This window comes from Elgaria multicarinata, chromosome 2 (genome assembly GCF_023053635.1).
Source record: "Elgaria multicarinata webbii isolate HBS135686 ecotype San Diego chromosome 2, rElgMul1.1.pri, whole genome shotgun sequence".
Classification (NCBI taxonomy): domain Eukaryota; kingdom Metazoa; phylum Chordata; class Lepidosauria; order Squamata; family Anguidae; genus Elgaria; species Elgaria multicarinata.
Window position 1 is genome coordinate 44731765 of NC_086172.1, and position 20306 is coordinate 44752070.

Sequence of the window (20306 nt, forward strand, 5' to 3'; positions counted from 1 at the left end):
AGGGAACAGTTCAGTTATCTAAACCAGGAGTGGGCAGAATGTAGTTCTCCAGATGTTTTGGACTTTCATCTCCTAGCATTCCTAACCACTGGTCATGTTGGCAGGGGCTTCTGGGAGCTGGTTCAAACACCTTAGGCCCACCCCTGACCTAAACCACCCATCATCACACATTTGCCACGTAGGTGTCAGAACTATCATTGGGAAGGAACGTAAGTAGTTGAGCTATGGTTTTAAGGTTAAACAGATGTTTAGTTCCTCTGGATGTTAAAGTTCTCCATACATATATTGAAATTTTTTTGTGGGGGGGGTCCCCTCTCTTCTCCTACTTTTCCCCCCCAGGCTTCTGGCTGTGATGGTACTGAGATCCCGGATGAGGTAAAACTGATTGGGTTTGCTCAGTTAAGTGTGAGCTGATGCCAAACACTGGACCCCCAGCAAAATGGTGGAGATTGCAAAGAGGCCAGCTTTCCATTGCGAAGGAAAATTTTCAAGCACCACACACTGAGTTCTGCTTCATTCTATAGCAATTCACCAAGTTGGAACAAGCAAAGCCCACAGCAACACTGCTCCTGCTAACATTCCAAAAGCTACTAAATGTGTCTCTAGCAATCAGTTCGGATTTCCCTGAAGTAAAAACAGACGGATTGGAAATGCACTCAGGTGGCCGTATCCATTGGTTACAAAAGGAATTTCCTATCAGAGCTTTTTCTTCTTTAATTAAAAAGAATCCAGTAATAACTATTTTAGTGGATAATACTGACTCTCTTCTGTTGTATGTAGAAATGAACATAATTATAAATGCTAGGGTTTATTAGCCAAACTTGAATTCCTGTTTTAAAATCAACTGTGAATTTTATTTTTCCCCTCCCCATATTTATGCATTGTACATCCTAGCTGTAACAAATGTTTCTTTCTCCCCCCCCCCCCCCCCATTTCTTGATTTATGTGCTACTTATAGTTTAAACATGTTTGTTTAAAGAGAGTTTCAGGTTTATCTTTGAAGTATTTCTCACGATCTCTAGTTTCTGAACTGATGTAGGCATTTCATTTTGGTTTTGTTTGGTTTGTGTATCCTTTTAGAAATCCGTAATGGGATTGTCAAGGGTGTGGGAGGTGCCTTGCAGATATTAATGTTCTAAGATTGTGCCTGAAGCTGTGCGGATCTGAGCTCATTTCATTTCTAGACCCACTACATCTAGATCTCCGAGCAATGAGGAAGATGTACTGTAGCAGAGACATGATAAAAATAAGTATGCCTACATTCTGCTTTGTTGGGGGACTCTACAAACTGAAACCTCTTATAAACAGTTGCCATTAAGCTAAAATGCCTTTAATTTGCCCACCTCTGATTTGGCTTATCTTTAAGGGATAGGAATTGTTTTATATTGATAAAACTTGAAGAGAATCCGAGCTTTACTTGAAATTCTGCAGAACACCCAAGTGAGGAGTGCAAATAATAAGAAAGGGCTCTGTGCAATGACTTAAAAGTTGAAAGAAACAAAATTCTGTTACAAAAATTTTAAATACTTCTGATCGAAGTAGTCGTACGCTTAACCTGTGGCATAGATATTTTGGAGCTAGTGAACGTTATAAGGATTCTCTAATCTGAAGCATATTTTCAGAGAAGTGGGTTTCTGGGATGTTTCCTTGTTAAACCACTTCCTTGCTAAACTTAGATAAATGGCAGCTCTCTAACATATGGGGGAAATGGCAAATGTGTTATTTAAGAGTTATTTATAATGCCTTGTCATAAATGTTTGAGGTGTTCTAGAGCCATTTGCATACAACTCAGTGTAATTCCATTCCATTCTATTGTTTACACAATGATTACTCAAAGACTGACTGCAGAGGTAAAAGGAAAATAAAACTGTATTGCACAAGCAGGTTGTTGACTTTACTTTAATGGTGACTCTACATTATTTTAAGTCAGAATTTCTCTCTCAACCCCCATCTCACCATCCCACACCGGTTGCCTCCAGATTTAAATTGAAAGCACTTCTGGGCAGGGAACAGCTGTTTTCGTTAATCCACAAAGCACCATTCCCGTTAATGATACTACATAAATAAGGTGTGTGTGTGTGTGGGGGGGGGGGTGTTTACTGGGCATAACAAGAAGATTTCTTTCTGTTTGGCCACTTGGAACATGCGGCATGTGCCAGCACTGCAAGCAGACGTATAGTTTTCCTTTCTGGCTTTTGCCTTTGGTCTAAAGGTTATCTGACATTATAGGATTTATGGGATTGAAAGCATTAATGCAAACACTCCTATTCCAGATGTAGAGTCTGATTATGGAAATGCCTTTTTTTTCATGCTTAGATTCTCTTTTGTTTTGAGGCTGACCTCTGGCATTGAAAACTGTTTCTAACATGATCCCTAGCCATCATGGCTCAAACTTCTGGTTTTGGGTGGGGGTGTAAATGGGGATGTCTGTTTTTAGCTCTGTGACATAGTCTTCCTTGTAAAATAGCTGTCAGACGGGCAACATAATTGTTTAGTTTATTTGATAAGTAAAAGAATACTCTAACACTGCTTGTCTTCTGTAAGTAGGGCCTTGGTTTCCTGTGTTCTATTATTATTATTATTATTATTATTATTATTATTATTATTATTACCATTTATATACCACCCCATAGCCAAAACTTTCTGGACAGTTTACAAAAGTTAAAAACAGTGAACATTAAAAACAAATATACAAAATTTAAAACCATAAAAAGCATAAAATACAAACAAAAACAGACAATATTCGTTTGGGGTTAGTTAAAAAACTCCGCTATGTTTTTAAAGAGTGGAAAGGGGAATTGTTTGAGGCTTTTTCCTCTTTGGTTTTTCTTTTTTTAAAAGAATAATAATAATTCTGACATCCAATAATAATCCTTTTTACCCATTGCGTTGAGTGTCTGAGATTATCAGATTTTCTAGTTTTTGAAATATATATTGAAATCCCTGATGTGGGCAAGCAGGCTACTACTTTCTATGCACTTGTTTGCAAGGCCCTTGACAGAGCTAGTTGTATGCTTACAAGACAACTTTCCTTTCCTTTCAATGCCCCCCTCCCCATATTTGTATATTCCTCCTCTGCACATTACAATAGCTTAAGACAGGAGGTGGTTTGGGGGGAACCAGGTTGAATCTGTCTTAAACTGTGTGGCTGAGCTCTGTGTAGTTCCAAGCTGTTTATGGAATTCCATGTGAGTAGGCCTTACTTCCATACCAGGAAGGCTAGAAATATGGGAATGTTCTTCCTGACATACTTGTGAATGGGAGAGCCTTTTATTTATTTTATTTATTACATTTATATCCTGCCTTTTTTCCTCGAAGGAACCCAAGGCGGCATACATAATCCTCCTCCTCTCCATTTTATTCTCACAACAACCCTGTGAGGTAGGTTGGGCTTAGAGTCTGTGACTGGCTCAAAGTCACCCAGTGAGCTTCCGTGGCCTAGGGGGGACTAGAACCCGGATCTCCCGATTCCCAGTCCAACACTAGCCACTACACCACACTGGCTCTGCTAGAACCTCTATCTTAGGGGTAAGCAACCTGGTGCCTTCCAGATATATTCGACTACAATTCTTAGCCCCAGCCAGCCTGGCCAATGGTAAGAAATTTCGGGATTTGTAGTCCAAAACATGGCACCATATGGCCCAGACCTTCACTATGTCACCATCATGGCATGTATGAATGTAGTAGTCATGTCTGGACTGGCCTGCCGTAATACCCTCTACATGGGGCCGCCTTTGAAGACTGTTTAGAAACTTCAGCTATTGCAGAATGCCTGAATATTAGTGAGGGCACAATAGTCAGGCCACGTGAGTTGTTGGTGCATTTCTGAGCCCCATTTTGAAGTGCTGGTTTTAACCTTTAAGGATTTTAAACAGTTTATGGTCAAGTTCTTTGTGCCAGCCTGCCTGGATTTTGACGTCAGCTGCTGGAGCCCTGTGCCCATGCTCACCAAAACAATCACACTGGTGAACACTAGGGAGTGGGCTCTCATAGGTCTGGCCCCATGCTGGTAGAAAGCATTGCAAACTGGGGTGCATTGGGGGGCCTTATTATAGGCCTTGAGAAGCGCTCTTAAGACGCACTTGTTTTTCTGGCCTTTTCTTAAGATACGTTTTATAGACAGCTGAACTGAGATAGTTTTAACTACTGTTGTTTAAATATTTATTGGTCTTGTATTTTGCTGAATGGTATGTGTTTAGTTTGTTGTTGTTGTTGTTGTTTTTATTAATGGTTGACTTTGTAAGTTTATTGTTACTTCTGTTTTATCAATTTATGGAAGCTGCCTTGAGATACAAGTAACTTTAAAATAAATAAAGGATAGGATTAGTAGAGTTTGGTGCAGAGGCAAAACAATAAAGCTATTTAAACGTTACTGTCAGGAGAATAAGGCCACTGCTGACTATCTCAAAATGAGATTAAAAGCCGCTGTCTGGCACAGACAAATGATCAAGGAAAAACAAATATGCTCAGCTGAACTAAGCATATGCACAGGAAATCAAACACATTTGGCCTTCTTTATGAACCAGTTGACAATTTTGCTATTTAAAAAAAAAAAACCATCAGAAGAATTCAGATGCATAAGCAGCAACTGTACTATTAGCACACTATATACATTATCACCAATGTTGTGTAAAAAGTCTCTTAACTGCAATGTGGTAAGTCTCTTAACTGCTTATGTAATAATATCAAATTAAGGGATACAGTTTATTCCTAAGCATATTTATTCAGGAGTACTCTTCTGTTTTCAGTGGAACATACTTGAGAGTCTTTCTTCAGGTGTGTGTGTGTGTTTCAAGAAACATAGGTGGTCCTAGTGGGAGTATCCTCACAACAAATTGGCAGTGGTTGCTTGAACTTCTCACATGCAACCTTATATCTGAGTACATAAAGTGGAAATTTAAAATAAGACTACAATTATAAGTATGCTTGCTTGAAACCTAACTCCCAGCTAGGTGTGGGAACAGGACCGGCCCTTCTATAAAGCAGGGTGAATCACCAGCCTCAGGTGGTGATACATCAGCGAATTGCTTCTCCCCCTTGCGAGAAAGTGCCCCCACTGCAGCACCACAGTAGGTGCTCTGGAGTGACCTCCTGATTGTTCTCCCTCTAGGTGAAAATATGTATTATTATTTTTATAAGCCATGCTTTAAAATGTATGTCTCCCCCCAAAATACACATTTTCATGCTTTAGTCATTGGGGCAAGAAGTACACACTTTCACTTTCACTTTTATATTTACTATATGAATGAAAAGAAAGATTGCAAATGAAAATGGGAGCAAGGCATATCAAGCTTCAAAGTGGAATTTGGGGAATCTCAGCCAGCTCGAGCATCTCTGCTTCTCCCATCAATATTTAGAGGTGTGTCTTTGTGTCTGTCTATCACCTACCCAGATGAATTCTAGAAAACTTGAACATTTGCACAATCTTTTGTGTCATTTTAGTTCATAAGGTATACCCTAAATTTGGATCTCTCTCTCTCTCTCTCTCTCTCTCTCTCTCTCTCTCTCTCTCTCTCTGTCGGCATTGTGGCTACCTAGATATGTAGTTAGTTATGCAGAAGTTGCTGCTGCAGAATTCAGAGTTTTCTTTCACCCCCTGGTTGTTTGCCTGCATTCTCTAATAAGAGAGAAATACTAGCAGCTGTTTGATTGCAGTATCTCTGCCAGAGACATCAGGAGGGGAGAGACAGTGGACTTAACTCAGCAAGAGTGCATGCTGTCAACTGTGCACGGTATTACTAAGGCATGGCAGCACCAACTGTGCTCTTGCTACCTATCTAAGGGCAATCAGTCATCTAAAACACTACTGGAGTTTGATGTCAATTTTTTAGAATTATTACTGAATTATAATAATGTACACATTGAAATGTACGCATTGCTTCCAACTGCAAAAAGCATTTTCAAAGCAACTTACACACATAAATAAAGAAAACCATAATTAATATAACAGAAGGAAGCTGAAATCAATATAAACCATAATAACATTGATTTTAAAAAATCTGCTGGTTTAAGACCAGAGTTAAGGCTATCTCATGTTACTGTATTTCTTCGATTCTAAGACGCACTTTTCCCCCCATTTAAAATCTCTAAAAACGGGGTGCGTCTTAGAATCGCCGGTGCGATTATTATTCTTAGAATCAAAGCTTTTTTTCTGTTGGTGGTACTGAAATTAGCGTGTGTCTTACAATCGATGGCGTCTTACAATTGAAGAAATACGGTAGCTCAAGCTCCACAAAGCCAGGAAATTGGAAACTAAGGCTGATGACTTAACAGACCTGCCCCGTGATCAGCAATGATGTTGTGCAATGTCACAAATTGTGACTATTTGTGCAAATCACAGGTCCTGGGGGGAAAACACACACATCTATTTAATGTGTTCAAAAATCCCCAAACATTTTCGGAATAGGGGGCGGGGGGCGGGAGAGAGATATGCCACGGTCCACCATTGCTTTTGGGAATCAAACACTGCAAAATCCCATCAGGCTTAAATGGAATGGAATTTCCAGCATCACTCATCCTCAGCCAGAGCCTGTATCTCATTCACCACATTTCAGGTATAGTACTATAACCCCCTGATTAAATTGTAGCACAGCAAAAAGTCTTCCTTTAACTAGTGGAAGAGTTTGCTTTACAGCACTAATAATTTATTTCCTTTTGTGCATAATTATTTGAATCTAACCCTCTATGTAATAATCTTGCAGGAATAATCGTGTTAGTTACCTGAACTCCATATATAGCTACTATTGACAACAGAGGCCACACGTTCATACCCAGAGAGAGAAAGCATATCAAGTAGAAAGTCAACAGCATTCTCAAAATTAAACTACAGCAGCTAACGTTCATTTGTGTGTTAATGATCAGTGTAGAGGCATGAAAGCTTTCAAAGGTTTTCCTGAATATGCAGAATAAAGTATTGGTCTCGTTAAAGCTGTTCATAAGAGAAATAATCAAAGTCTTGCAAATATAAATCTTGTAGATTTAAATAACTAGGGAGGAACACAAAACAGGTTTGAAGTGACAGCTGCTTAAAAATGTTAGCACTTCCATGCAGAAAATTACTGTGCAACTTCATGTAGCTCAGAGAGAGCCAATGGTTGACCTTCTTATGGGCGAGATCCAGACAGGTTTATCTGGCCCTGATGTCCCAATGGCAGAAATTATGGCAGAAAGTTTGTCCCCAGTTTCACTTGTAAGAGCAAAGATTCCTCGTCCCCCCGCCCGCCCGCCTGCCCCCCAGTTCTAAAGAATATGCACATTCCATACTTCTCTGTTGCATCTGTGTTGATTTGGGGTGACATTTGTTGGTGGTTTTGCACTTCCACAAAGCAGAGCACCCAATTTTTGCTGATACCTTGCTACCCAGTGCCGCCCTCCCCCAAGCCTTCTGAAAACCCTCCACAAGAGTATGGGATATATTACTGAGGGCCGTAATAGCTTGAAGGGACTGATTTCATAGCCGGCATCCTGGCTATGGAATCCTCACCTGATAGGGATTCAGCTGTCTCCCACTCTGTCGTTCAGGTGCCAGTTAAAGAACCATTTATGCAGGCTTTGGTGGGGTATAGGCAAATGCTGTATTTGTTTTTCCTGATTTGATTGACTGTGTTGGTGGGTATTTTATTATTTATTTGTGATTACAGAGTCGTGGTTTTAATGTTTTAATTTTTGTGAACCGCCCAGAGAGCTTCGGCTATTAGGCGGTATAAAAATGTAATAAATAAATGAATAAATAAATAAATAATGTTTATGTGCAGTGCTGCATTTTCTATCGTTTGTTAGCCACCCTGTGCTGTTTGTGAGGAAGGGTGGGTTACAAATGAAATAAATAAATAACATTGGGTGCGCTGCCTTATGCAGGTGAAAGTGCTTTCCACTAATGCAAAGCCCCCTGTTCAATATAGCCCACTGGATGTAACATGAAGGCCACATCCATACTTGTAAGTAAGGAAAGCTATTAGGGAACAAATGCAGGCAGGCATCTGGAGAAGCATTTGTTTCTCTCTCTTTTCTCTTTAAAAAAGTTCAGCAAAAACATTGCTATGAACACTTCTAATTATATATAATATGAATAATTAATGCTAACTAGGGTGACCATATGAAAAGGAGGACAGGGCTCCTGTATCTTTAACAGTTGCATAGAAAAGGGAATTTCAGCAGGTGTCATTTGTATATATGGGGAACCGGGTGAATTTCCTCTTCATCACAACAGTTAAAGCTGCAGGTGCCCTGCCCTCTTTTGTATCTGGTCAATCTTGTATAGCTCCTCCTTTTCATATGGTCACCCTAATGCTAACCAAACAACAACAACAAGAAGAGTTAAAATCACAATACATTGACCTGGTTTGCAGGCTCAAAATCATCTACCATGGTACGTGCTGGCTGACATTACAATATTCAACCCCCAATCATGGGCTGTCACATTGTGTGAACCTGGCTGGCAGGGGTTAAGTGACCCTTGAACAACCTTTGCGTAACCCTACAACACTGTGTTTAATCTTTGCATTAACCTCTGCCAGCCGGGTTCACACAACATGACAACCACAGGTTGGGCTGTTTGAGCGTGGTAATTGACCCATTATTTTATATTACCGTATTTCTTCGATTCTAAGACGCCATCGATTGTAAGACGCACACTAATTTCAGAACCACCAACAGAAAAAAAGCTTTGAGTCTAAGAAATAAATGCACCCGTGATTCTAAGATGCACCCTGTTTTTAGAGATGTTTATACGGGGGGAAAATGTGTCTTAGAATCGAAGAAATACGGTAACAGTGGAAGAGCTGGTCATTCCTAATGAAGAGCATTACACATTATGTATCATATTGCTGTTTGCACAGACTGGGAACTCTGGTTTTCCAAGACATGCACAATTCCATTGGCAGGCGGACCAATAGGCATGAACTGGACCATTTCATGAGGTGATCTCCATACAGCTTGCATGTTGTTTTTTCCCTGCCCTTTCCAGGTTAATGGGAGTGTGTTGCATTGATAGAGCAGAGTGTTTTTCTATGTATGAAATCCAGTGATACAAGTGGCCTTGGGTCGATTTCTAATTCATGAAGCAGAAAATGAAGCCCATGTATTTGGAACTTGAAAAGTATACAGTAACTTGATAGAGATATGAAGTTGAGCGTTTGACAGGCAGCTGTGGAGGAATGGGAATATACCAGGAGGCAAGAGTTACGTTAGTAAGCTGCCATTCCAAAATGGAAGGCCTTTCAAATGCCAGATTTACATATCTCAGCTGTGAAATGGAGGATCAGCAAGAACGCTCAAGTGACAATCAAACGTTAGATGTGGACAGTCGCTTGGCTGTATAATTGCAAGTGTGTCTCGCTAGTTGTGCTGGGGCTAATGAGCCTGTTGTGCAATTAGTATAAAATTTGGCCCTGCTGCTTTGCGTCGGCATTTAATCAATCAAGAGCCGGATAAAGGTCAGAAGGAAGCCGCCAAACCCTTCTGCTCCTTCTGAAAATATTCGCCTTTCCTTGGTTGTGGCCTTTCTTGCCAAGCTCCCAATTCTTTGGAGGGCAAGCATCATCTCAGGCTTTGAAATCCCCTTCCCAAATTGCATTACGTGGTTGAACAGTCCATGTGGGTCTGGCTGGTTCATACCTTTTCAATATCCGATGTCTCTTGCCACACAAACTGAGCTTCTTAGAAGGGGTCAGGCCCTGAGGTACTGTAGGAAACGAACTCCCTTGGGAGGGGAGATAAATGAACCGTTTGATCATTCTTACCTGCAGCCTGGGAAACTTTTATTTTTATTCCCTAAAAATATTTATTACTTTAATATCTTGCCCTTCCTCCAAGACACTTGATTGATTAGCCCATTTTATCTTCACTGTGAAGAGAGTGACTGGCCCCAAGTCAGCCAGTGAGCCTTGTGACTGAGCGGTGACTCAATCCCAGGCCTCCCCAGTCCCAATCCAACCATTACTCTAACCGCTTCACTGGTTCTCCAAAAGGCAGAGGCTTTCCTGCACCAGCTCTCTTGTGGAGCCTGATCCCTTGTGTGGTGAAGCTCAGATTGTGTGGCAAAAGATGTCGGATATTGAAAAGTTATAAGAGCCTCACATGTGCAGACTATTTGAACACAGGACCATGGGGTGAGAAACCTTTTTTGGCCTGTGAGCCATACTGGGTCCAGGCAAACATATGCCAGCAGTGGGCGGGGCCTTCCACTCACTCACTCATAAAACCCATTCACTTGCTCCAATAACCTTTCTCACGACACAGCAGGGAAATGCTCTGTTCAACATCTGGCTGGGATGCGAGACAAGGCTTTCATAGGTCCGAGGAGTCTTGGGACTACATTTCCCAACAGGCCTGTGACCCGTGTCTCTTGAGACAATGTCCAGGTTGTTGGGCCCTCTCTCTGGGTTCCAGACTCCAGCCCTAGCACCCAGCTACTCACACATCCTCATTTTCATTTGGGAATTGATGGGGGTTATAAGATGTATCTCTATTCTTTTGATTTAGGGCTAGGATAGCTCTTACACATAAAAAATAGAGATCTAGAAATTACCCTGCAGTTTCGATTTTAGGGCAGAGATTCACAATTTCATTGGGTATTTTTTTTCCCCCTGAAAAACATTTTGTGCCAGTAATCTTTTTTCTTTTTTAAAAAATGTTTGTCAGCTTTGTTTTCTCAGGCTGCTTCTTCCTGGATTGGACACATGCACATTTCCACCCAATCAGAGATCTTCACACTATGACCAGAATATAGAGAAAAGATTCTGCACTATATCTTTATTATCTAACAGTAGACGTGTAGGATCTACTTGTTCCTTAAATCTGTGCTCGTGAAACTAACTTCATTTTTTATGCATCCTTACTTCTCTACTAATGAACTGCAGGATTTGCCCACATAAGCCAAAAAAGAAGAAGAACCTTTTTCCAATGTGAGAAAATTTCTTTTGTTTTTACTTGTCTTTCATTTACATGATGGCCCAACTGATGAGATATCCAGATTTAATAGCTGAGCAATCCGACACTCTGTAATTCATTTTGCCACTGTGAATAAACTCAACCTTACAGGGTACATAAAAACTGTGGTTTTATGGCTGTTTTTATGATTGCTGGATTGCTACTTGTCAAGCTTATCTGCATAGCCGAGGCAATCAGACCTGCCAAATGAAACCAAGTTAACAGAGAACTCCACAATTATGGGAGACCGGGGCAATGCTGGATCATCATGCAGATGAGATGTTGAAGAGATTCGTTCAGAAGGCATTGTGCCCATAAGCAAAAGTTTGCTAAATGCAAAGACGGCATGTTTTCTAGTCTCTTCCATATAATCCGTATGTGGATCAGCTCCCGCTGCCTGTTAAATGAACACGCCTTTGAAAACAGCACCGTCCTGTTTTTCTCTGTAGGGGACACAGACGGCGATTATGGCCATTTATGTGAAGAATATGGAGTTATGAGACAATTACATTCTCCTAGAATATTTTGTGTTCATTCCTCCCATCCACCTGTTTCCCTGCCTGTATTACTTTTCAAATCCACCATTTTTTATCTTCCTTTGTTTACACTTGCAAAATCTATTCAGCTCCAAAGGGGGTTTAGGGAGTTGGTGTTATTCAGATGTTTATTAAACAATGTCGGTATAGATGAGCCTTTTATCACACAAGGTACCTCACATCTGTACCTGACAGGTAGCATCCTCCTCCTTGATGCTCAAGCTGCTCACGGGTGAGAGAACTCATCTCTGAGTAGTTTGGCTGCCTCTGGTGGCTCAATAATGTGTGGAAATAAAAAATTAAGCTTTTTTTTTTTTTTCTATGTTCACTTGCTATGTCTATAGCTGAGCAGTTCCAAAACTCTTTAGTCTCTTGCATCTGTTCACAAGAAAAATGCAACATTCTTTCATTTGAAATTCCTGGGTGTGTTTATCATCCCTCTGCTGTGGCTGCCAAATCATGCTCTCTTCAAAGTTAAGTGGAATTAAGGTAAGTCGGGAAAGCGTCTCACTTTGGATAAGAATGGCTTGGCTTTCCAAGCAGAAATATTAAAAGATAATCCAGAAGTAATGAAGTGGGCTAAGGCATGATTTATAAGAGAGAACGTAAGTTATTTTAAAGATTAAGAGGGACAAACGATAAATCATGATTCCCACTTGCAAAACACTATGTGGGAGTTGGGACAAATTAATGAGTCGAGGAGAAACTGAAATGTCTGTGTGCTCGTGTTAGTGGAAAACTTGAGAGAGAGAGAGATCATGCTGGGGACAGCAATTTGGCACATTTTGCCAATAGATAGCTTCATAGCCACGCTGCTGCCTTTAACTTGTTATGTTTTACTTTGATATTAAAAAGTCATGTACTAGTCCAGTAATAATAATAAAGGCAGAAAACTCAAATATCATAGTTTTTTACTCTTGTGGTTTACTGTTAGAAGAACTCCTTATACATGTGCATAAAAACAAATAAGAGAACTGAATCTCTGGCGGAGGGAGGGGAGGGTCAGTGCCGGCTCTGTGTTTCAGAAGACCCTTGGGGAAGACACCCTCAATGCCCCCCCCCCAGTGAGTCTGAGTTCTCATTTCCATTGTCACCAGCTACTATTGCTCTTCATCCTCTAGTCTTTCTCATAATTGCTACCACTTACTTGCTTGACAAGCCTCATGTGGCGCAGAGCGGTAAAGCAGCAGTTTCTGCAGCTGAAACTCTCCCCACGGCCTGAGTTGGATCCCAGCAGAAGCCGGTTTCAGGCAGCCGGCTCGGGGCGACTCAGCCTTCCATCCTCCTGAGGTCGGTAAAATAAGTACCCAGTTAGCTGGGGGAAAGGTAATCATGGCCGGGGAAGGCAACGGCAAACCACCCCGCTATAAGGCCTGCCAAGAAAACGTCAGCGAAAGCTGGTGTCCCTCCAAGAGTCAATAATGACTCAGTGCTTGCACGAGAGGTTCCTTTCCTTTTTTTTTACTTGCTTGACAGCGGGCTGGGTCGCACAAGAACTTGTGACCATGGCTTGTTGCATTGTCTGAACCTGGTGAAGGTGGCTTGTCAGCATTCTGTCTAACGCAAACTTTCTCTGAAAAACAGGCTGCAATCCTATGTACACTTACAAAGGGATTTACTTCTGCGTCAATATGCATTGAATTGGGCTGTAATCCACCTTTCCCCCCCCCAATCAGTTTGGCATTATTTGTTCCTTCCCCCCTCTCCCTGGATACGTCATCCCACTTAATTGACAGTCACCACAGGATAACGTTGCAACATTACATAGCTTAACATTAGATTGCCAGACAAATTTGGCTACATGCTGCTGCTGTCGCAGAGGCCAATATGAATGGTTTTGCAAGGAATGCCAACACTTGTCTAAAAAGCTCGACTCTTGTAAAAACTACCAACACTTGATATCCTTGAGCTATTTTTATTCCATTAAGGGGGGGATATATCCATTTATAAGGTGTTCATTTTACAAACCTGTCTTATAAACCCATCCCGAAGGCTTCAGGGAAGGCCCAGTGGGACTTATTAGGAAGTATTTTAGACTTGCAGCCTTATGGTTTCTGATGTAAATGAAATCTTATCCATGCTACTGTGGGAGCTTCTAGTATGTGTGGCCAGACTTTATGCTGTACCCCTTCCTGATGAACAGGTGAAGCAGGAAACCTTGTGATCAGCCTTGGGGAATCTCTCCTCCTAGTCATTTCAGTTTTTGAGGCAAACTTTACTTCCAAGAGAGACAGGTGTGAGAGGAACAGAGCAGGTGAAACACGTTGACAAAAAGAGCATCTTAGCTCAGTCATTGAGACCAGCTGTCTGAGGATGAATTCAGACAACCAACTTACCATGTGAGAAAAGTGGAGAAGTTCCTTGTTTCTTAAGGATGAGCTAAAGTGCAGCTGTACCACAGCTGTAGTCCACCATGATTATTGTTGTACAGCACCTAGTTAATGGAGCACTGTGCTGTAAGGACCAAACACTGCATCTGTTGCTGCAGCATTTTATCACAACTTCACGGTTTGTTCTCTACAGAAATGTATGTTTTATTCTGTTTTCATGCTCTTAAAAGTTAACTCATGCTGGCAATGGTGGTGTTTGCATTAGTTTCCAAATACGTATATGTAAGAAGCTACGGGTGGGTGGAAATTTGGCTTGGTTCACCACTCCACCTGAAAGTAATTGTGGCATTCCTGAAGGAGGTGGGAGCCAGCCGTCAGGTACAGCTAATGAGCCCAAGCTGCAAAGGGGAAAATATAAGCTGTCCAAAGACAGGAGGAAGATGGTGATGGATGGAGAAGATGAGGAATCCTGTGTGTACAATAGACAAGCACATTTTGTTTTGAGAGATTGTAGGACGTGGTAAGAAGGAGAGATGGGCTAATTGACCCTGGGACTATGTATTAGTAACTTGTCAGCCTCTGTATCTTCTTTAAGCAAGCTAGAAAATATTTAGCTTCCTGAAAGAGCTTAGAAAGACTAAACCAACTCTGAGAGGCACTATCTTTAATAGCTTTTCACAGTGTATAAAATGTCATTTTAAAACATTACCTATTTATTTTTAATGGATTATCCATTGTGCATGCACGCAATGCAAACAACAACTGAGAAATGAGGAGAAATTGATCCTGAATAATTTCCTCTGCCATATCCCAAAAATTACATATAACAACCATTTCCCTTAAAGCAGCAATACATTGGTCTGTAGTTTCTCCTTGCATCTTTCTCCACTGGTGAAAATATATTGCATTCTGCCTCAATATTAACGTTAGACAAAAAAAATCCCTTAAAGCAGTCAAAGCTGTCTCATATTTATCATCCACAACAAGCAAATTATAGAAGATTCTCTGAGCTTCTACTCCCAAGGAACAGATGAGTAATACATTCTTCCTTGCCTCTGGATATTCCTCATCAGCGATAGATAGCACAGAGGTATCAAACATTCTAATTCAAGAAGCAAACGAAATCAAAGGCTCATCAAGTTTTGGAGAGTCAAAAGCAGACAAGTCAAATGTTGTATTATAAGAATTCCCAAACAGCAGAAACAAATAGTTGAAGCTTTTCATTGTATGCACTCACTGAAACTAGAAGCAACACAGCCACTCTTTAACCACCCGAACCTGGGCAGGATCTATACTACTGCTTTAAAATGGTTTATAACAGTAGTGACTACTGTTGGGGCCCAGGATACAGTTTTCAAACCATTTTCAAAGTGTCATATCCTGTTTGGTGTAGATGTTAGGGTGACCAGATGACCTGGAAAACTCCTGAGACTTCCGGAAAAATGGGGATCTCAGGGGCAACTGGGACTGACCCCCAATTTGCCGTGGAAAGGCCTGGCCCCCAGCCCTGTCTGTTGCTTCTTGTCGCACATCCGGGGCTTTTTTTGCCAGCGTGTTGGCGGCGACAAAGAAAAGCCCCAGATGGAGGCGAGGGGCGGGGCTGGAGGCTGCATTCCCAGAAGTGTGGGAACTCCACCTACAGCTCCGCCTGTTGCCTCTCAGTGCGCATCCAGGACTTTTCTTGGCCGGCACAAAGGCGCCGACCAAGAAAAGCCTCGGATTGATGCAAGGCGACAGGCGGGGCTGGAGGCCACATTCCCGGAAGTGCGGGAACGCGGCCTCCAGCCCAGCTCATCGCACATCCGGGACTTTTCTTGGTCGGCGCAATGGCGCCAGCCAAGAAAAGCCTTGGATCGACGCAAGGTTACGGGTGGGGCTGGAGGCTGCGTTCCCGCATCATACATCCAGGACTTTGCTTGGCTGATGCAATGGTGCCGACCAAGAAAAGCCTCAAATCGACATGAGGCGAGTGGCTGGGGGCTGTGTGCAGGAACTTCCAGCAACGCAGCTTCCGGCACACACTCACACACACCCCGGCGTTGAAGAAGAGAAAGGGGAAGCAGCAGCAGCAACAGCAGAAGCAGCAAGTAGAAGGTAAGACTAAGGTGTGTGTGTGTGTGTGAGAGAGAGAGGGAGTGTATGGGTAAGGGTGCCTGATTGTTTGTGTTTTGGAATGGGTGATCCTATGTGTGTGTGTGTGTATTGATGTGATGATGTCTGAATGGGATGCCTGGTCGTTTGACTATGAATGGATGCATGTTTGCAGTGTGTGGGGTGGAGGGCTGTAGTTTGCTGCAATTTGTGGGGGATGATTTGGAGGTGATATTCCTATTAAATAATGCATTTTGACCCATAGACCTTCCTCCAATTTGTTTGATATAATTGGCATGATGTATATTTTGTAACAATGGCTGATAATTGTCTATCATTCTTAAAAATCTTTTAAAAATCAGCAGGGTTGCCATTATTATTGTTATCATCATTATTTATCTCTCTTTTCTTGCTCGTGGTTATTTTTCTAGATGAACATGATGGGCTTTGCCAAATCATGCTGTCTTTTACTAATTCAGAAATTTCCTGACTATTGAACATGTTTCAAGGATGACTGATTTCTGGATGTTGGCGTGCATGTAGGTTTTCTCTAACAAAAATATGATGTGATGCTGGTGACTGATATGACTAACTTAATAATTGTAACTTTTTCCTGTTGCCATAGCTCTTTAATTTACATAGCCAGTGGTGTTTCCCCTCCTTTTTCTGCAACATTTTTGTCATTAGGTATGGCTATGTCAATGAGGTGAGTGTGTTTTTCTTGGTCATTTTTGACTGTTATGCCTGGTTGAAGTTGAAACAAGCTAAGAGGTGCTAGCCTTTAGATCATTTTGTTCCATGGCTAATGTTTGCAGGGTAATAGTAGTTTATACTCTTTCTGAATACTTGTTTGTTATACTAGATTTTGCTGTACTTGTCAACTACTTCATTTGTTCAGTGGTAGCAGTATGCTGAATGTGTGAGTATGGATATGAGAAAGGTGATGGGGAAAGAGTGTTAAATGTTAGGAAAGGTGAGACTATGGTCATCCAGTGAAGGATTTGCAGTCAGAAAAGATATTGGAGGGAAGGGGAGACTGTATCACAGAGAGTATAGCAAAAGCTTCAAAGTACAGCAAAAGCTACAGAAGTAGAAATGAGTGAAGTTAATTTCAGATACATTGAATGTCTTATTTGTTCTTTATTCCAGTGATTTTAACATAAAGATGTTATGTAGAATAGGTTTGTCTTAATTGTGTGGTGTGAAATCAGACCTGTGACCAAGGCCATGTTTGGGTGGGCCCGCCCCCTTGGGGGCTGGGCATGTTGGTTGGCATGCCCCTTTGTGGACTGGACATGTTGGTGAGCACACCCCCTTGGGGGCTGGACATGTTGGTGGGCACGCCCCCTTGGGGGCAGCCTTGTTGTCTCTTTTTTGGATTCTAAAATATGGTCACCCTAGTAGATGTGGCCCTGCTCTTTGCTTCCTCTTCCTTGCTGTTTATTTATTTAACATTTTTCTTGGCTGGCATTTAGGGCAGGAGCCCTCTCAAGGTGGCATACGACAATAAAACTCGCAGAATAAAAACTATTACAGTAATAAAAACAGTAAAAACAGCAAACATTCGAAAAACACACAAATATCAGCATAAAACAAAACTGTAAGGAAGTCCAGAGTAAAGTTGTAAGTCTTCAGGGCCTTCCTAAAAGCCAGCAATGATGGGGCCTGGCAGAACCCTGGTGGCAACTTATTCCAGAGGTGTGGGGCCACTGCAGAAAAGGCCCTCTCTTTTTATGTCCTGAACTATACACAAGGTGCATTAGGATGTACTGGTAGATCTCTGGGTGATCTGTAGTAGATTGGCAAGTTTCCAGCTCTCAGTTGTTTAACAATAGCAATAACAATAGCAATGACCTTTTCCACCTAAATTAGGCTGCTGAAATGAAGAAAGTTTAGAGTAATCAGGAATCAGGAATTTTGTTCAGGAATCAGCGCTTTTGTTCAGGAATCCGGAATCAGGAATGGACTTTTGCTCAGTTTAATTCTGCTATAGAAAACAAATTCCTAAGCTCAATATGTTCTCAGAGGTACCCTGTTCTTTAATTTTAAAAGTGTGTATTTTGCACCTGGCTCTGGTTGATGGAGTTCTAGTAAAAAGCAAAATAGACCTGACAAACCTGAAATCGGTCCATTCCTGAACTCATATACTCAACAGTTCACCTGGTACAATACCATATGTTTTTGTAGCCACTTATTGGAGTATGAATCTTTTGTCATATTTTGTAAATGCCTATATGTATTAAAGCAACTGCTTATGACACAAAATGACACCAGTTGAGTGATATTAATGAGAACATGAAATGAAGCAAGGAAGCATAGCTAAAGGTGTGCCTAAAATACTCAGTCACATTACAATATCATAAATCATTCCTTTGTTCTATCTCAACCTACTTTATATTATCCCCTTTCTCTACTGCCACATCATCTTACGGCCCACCAGAAAGGAAACATATGTTTCTAGCACATTTTGCTTTTAGTACAACACTGTTAAAGCTGGCTCTACTTATTAAAAAAATATTAATCTGCAGCCCAAATTCTTACGAGCATCTGCCATTCTTAGTCCTGTTGACCTCAGAAGGCATATGGAGGAGTTTGAATGTGATTCTCTGTTGATTTCACCAAGGCCTCTGGCTTTGTCACACCATATGGACTCTTTCAGTTCTGCCTAATACCTTTTGGACTTATAAATACTTCAAGTACCTTCCAAAGGGTTGTTAATGAACACATTACAGTATTTACATTTGCTTTTCTAAAACATGAGAGGAACATTTGTCAAGTCTAGAAAGGATTCTAAGACCATTCAAAGAGTCCAAATTTAAACTTGCAGGCAACAAATGCCAGTTTGCAAGAAGCCTCATGATGTACTTGGGACATAATATCAGCAAGAAAATCCCCATTACTACATGTAATTAAAACCTGGAAGGTGCCAACAACCCCGAAAGAGGCAGAAAGATTCTTTGGTCTCTGAATTCTACAGAAGATTTGTAAAAGGTTTCTCAGAGACTGCTGCACGATCATATCATCTAACAAAGAACAACTTTGTGTGCAAGGCAGACTCCAAAAAGCATTTAAGATGCTGAAAAGAGGTCTGCATAATTATGCAATTTATAAATTTCCAGACTTTCCTGCTCTTGTAACCTGCAACACCTCAAAGTTTGCCTTGGATTTTGTACTAGAATAAATGAGTAGCAAAGACACAGACTGGAACCTTTTGGCAGCTGGAAATTAAATGAAAGAGAATATAATACTTTCAAAACGGTTTGAAAACGGTATATGTAATGTGTCCTAGGCCTGAACAGTTGTCAAAACCACTATAAACAGTTATAAATCAGTAGTGTAGATCCTGTCCTGATATTCAGCAACAGAATTGGAATGTTTGGCCCTGAGATCTTGATGATATAGGGCAGGATAGAAATGTTTTAAATAAATAAATAAATAAATTGTGGAGGTTCTCAAAACTTATTGAATATAGAATTCGCAGCATGCATGGACAGTACTGCTTTTCAGTGGCTACTTGCAAAGCATATTCTAAAACATGGATCCAAAAACTGTCTGGGTATGCCTGCACAATTCCTCATAAACGTGGAAAGCAGAATGTAGCTATAGATGCTCTTAGCCATATAGGAACAGTGAAAATAAATACATCCCGGTCCTTGGAAGACATTTGCTAGGACTGATGTAATGACCCTGAGCTGAGTATAGTATGTCAACAGAAGTATTAAATAGACGTAGATGGGGGGAAATTTGGCCCAATTCAGAAAAAAAGTGCCCATTAATTCTCTTTCAAACTCGTTTATGGGGGTAGAGTGGGGATGCAATTTTGTTACACTAGCATCATTACAGAGAAGAGTACTTGAGTCCCTTCATGATAATGATGCAGCTGGCCACTTGAGGTATGAAAAGACACTTAACTGGGTACTGGACTTTTGGTTTTTTTACTTGGCACAGCAAAGGATTCATGTTTCATCTGCCAAGAAAAGAAAATACCGCCAGATGGGGAGGAGGGAAAACCCTGTTAGGTGAAATACCACAGCCTACGAAACCTTAGGAATTTATTCTAATTGACCTGAAAGCCAGAAACACCATATTTGCTGGTGGTATATGGCACCATTTTTTAAAAAAATGTGGTGGCACAACCACTGAAAAATAAAAGGACTGAGACCATGACAGACACACTTTTGATACATGCTGTGTTGCAATTTTGCCCACCAAGCTGTATTTTCAGCAACCAAAGGAAAGAGTTTGAATCATGGCTGCTTCAAGAGGTTTTCTGCCAACTCCAGATAACCAAAGTAAAGGCAAGTGTAGCTCACCCTGCAAATATAATGGAGGAGTGGAGAGAAGGAACTGAATAACTGGATCCATTCTTAAGAGTCCTGGTAAGAGAAGGCAATAAGGATTAGGATGTAATCAACCTATG

At 41.2% G+C, this 20306-nt stretch overlaps 1 protein-coding gene across 3 annotated transcripts in view; it reads left to right on the forward strand.

Annotated features, from left to right (window-relative positions):
* The window catches only part of STK39 (serine/threonine kinase 39), a 131798-nt gene extending 130891 nt beyond the window's left edge, over positions 1 to 907 (forward strand). For all 3 annotated transcript variants that reach the window (XM_063116429.1, XM_063116430.1, XM_063116431.1), the window contains one exon: positions 340 to 907. In XM_063116429.1, coding sequence (XP_062972499.1) covers positions 340 to 414 — 75 coding nt within the window. In that variant the 3' untranslated portion in view covers positions 415 to 907. The remainder of the gene's footprint in view (positions 1 to 339) is intronic.
* Positions 908 to 20306: the final 19399 nt, after the last annotated feature.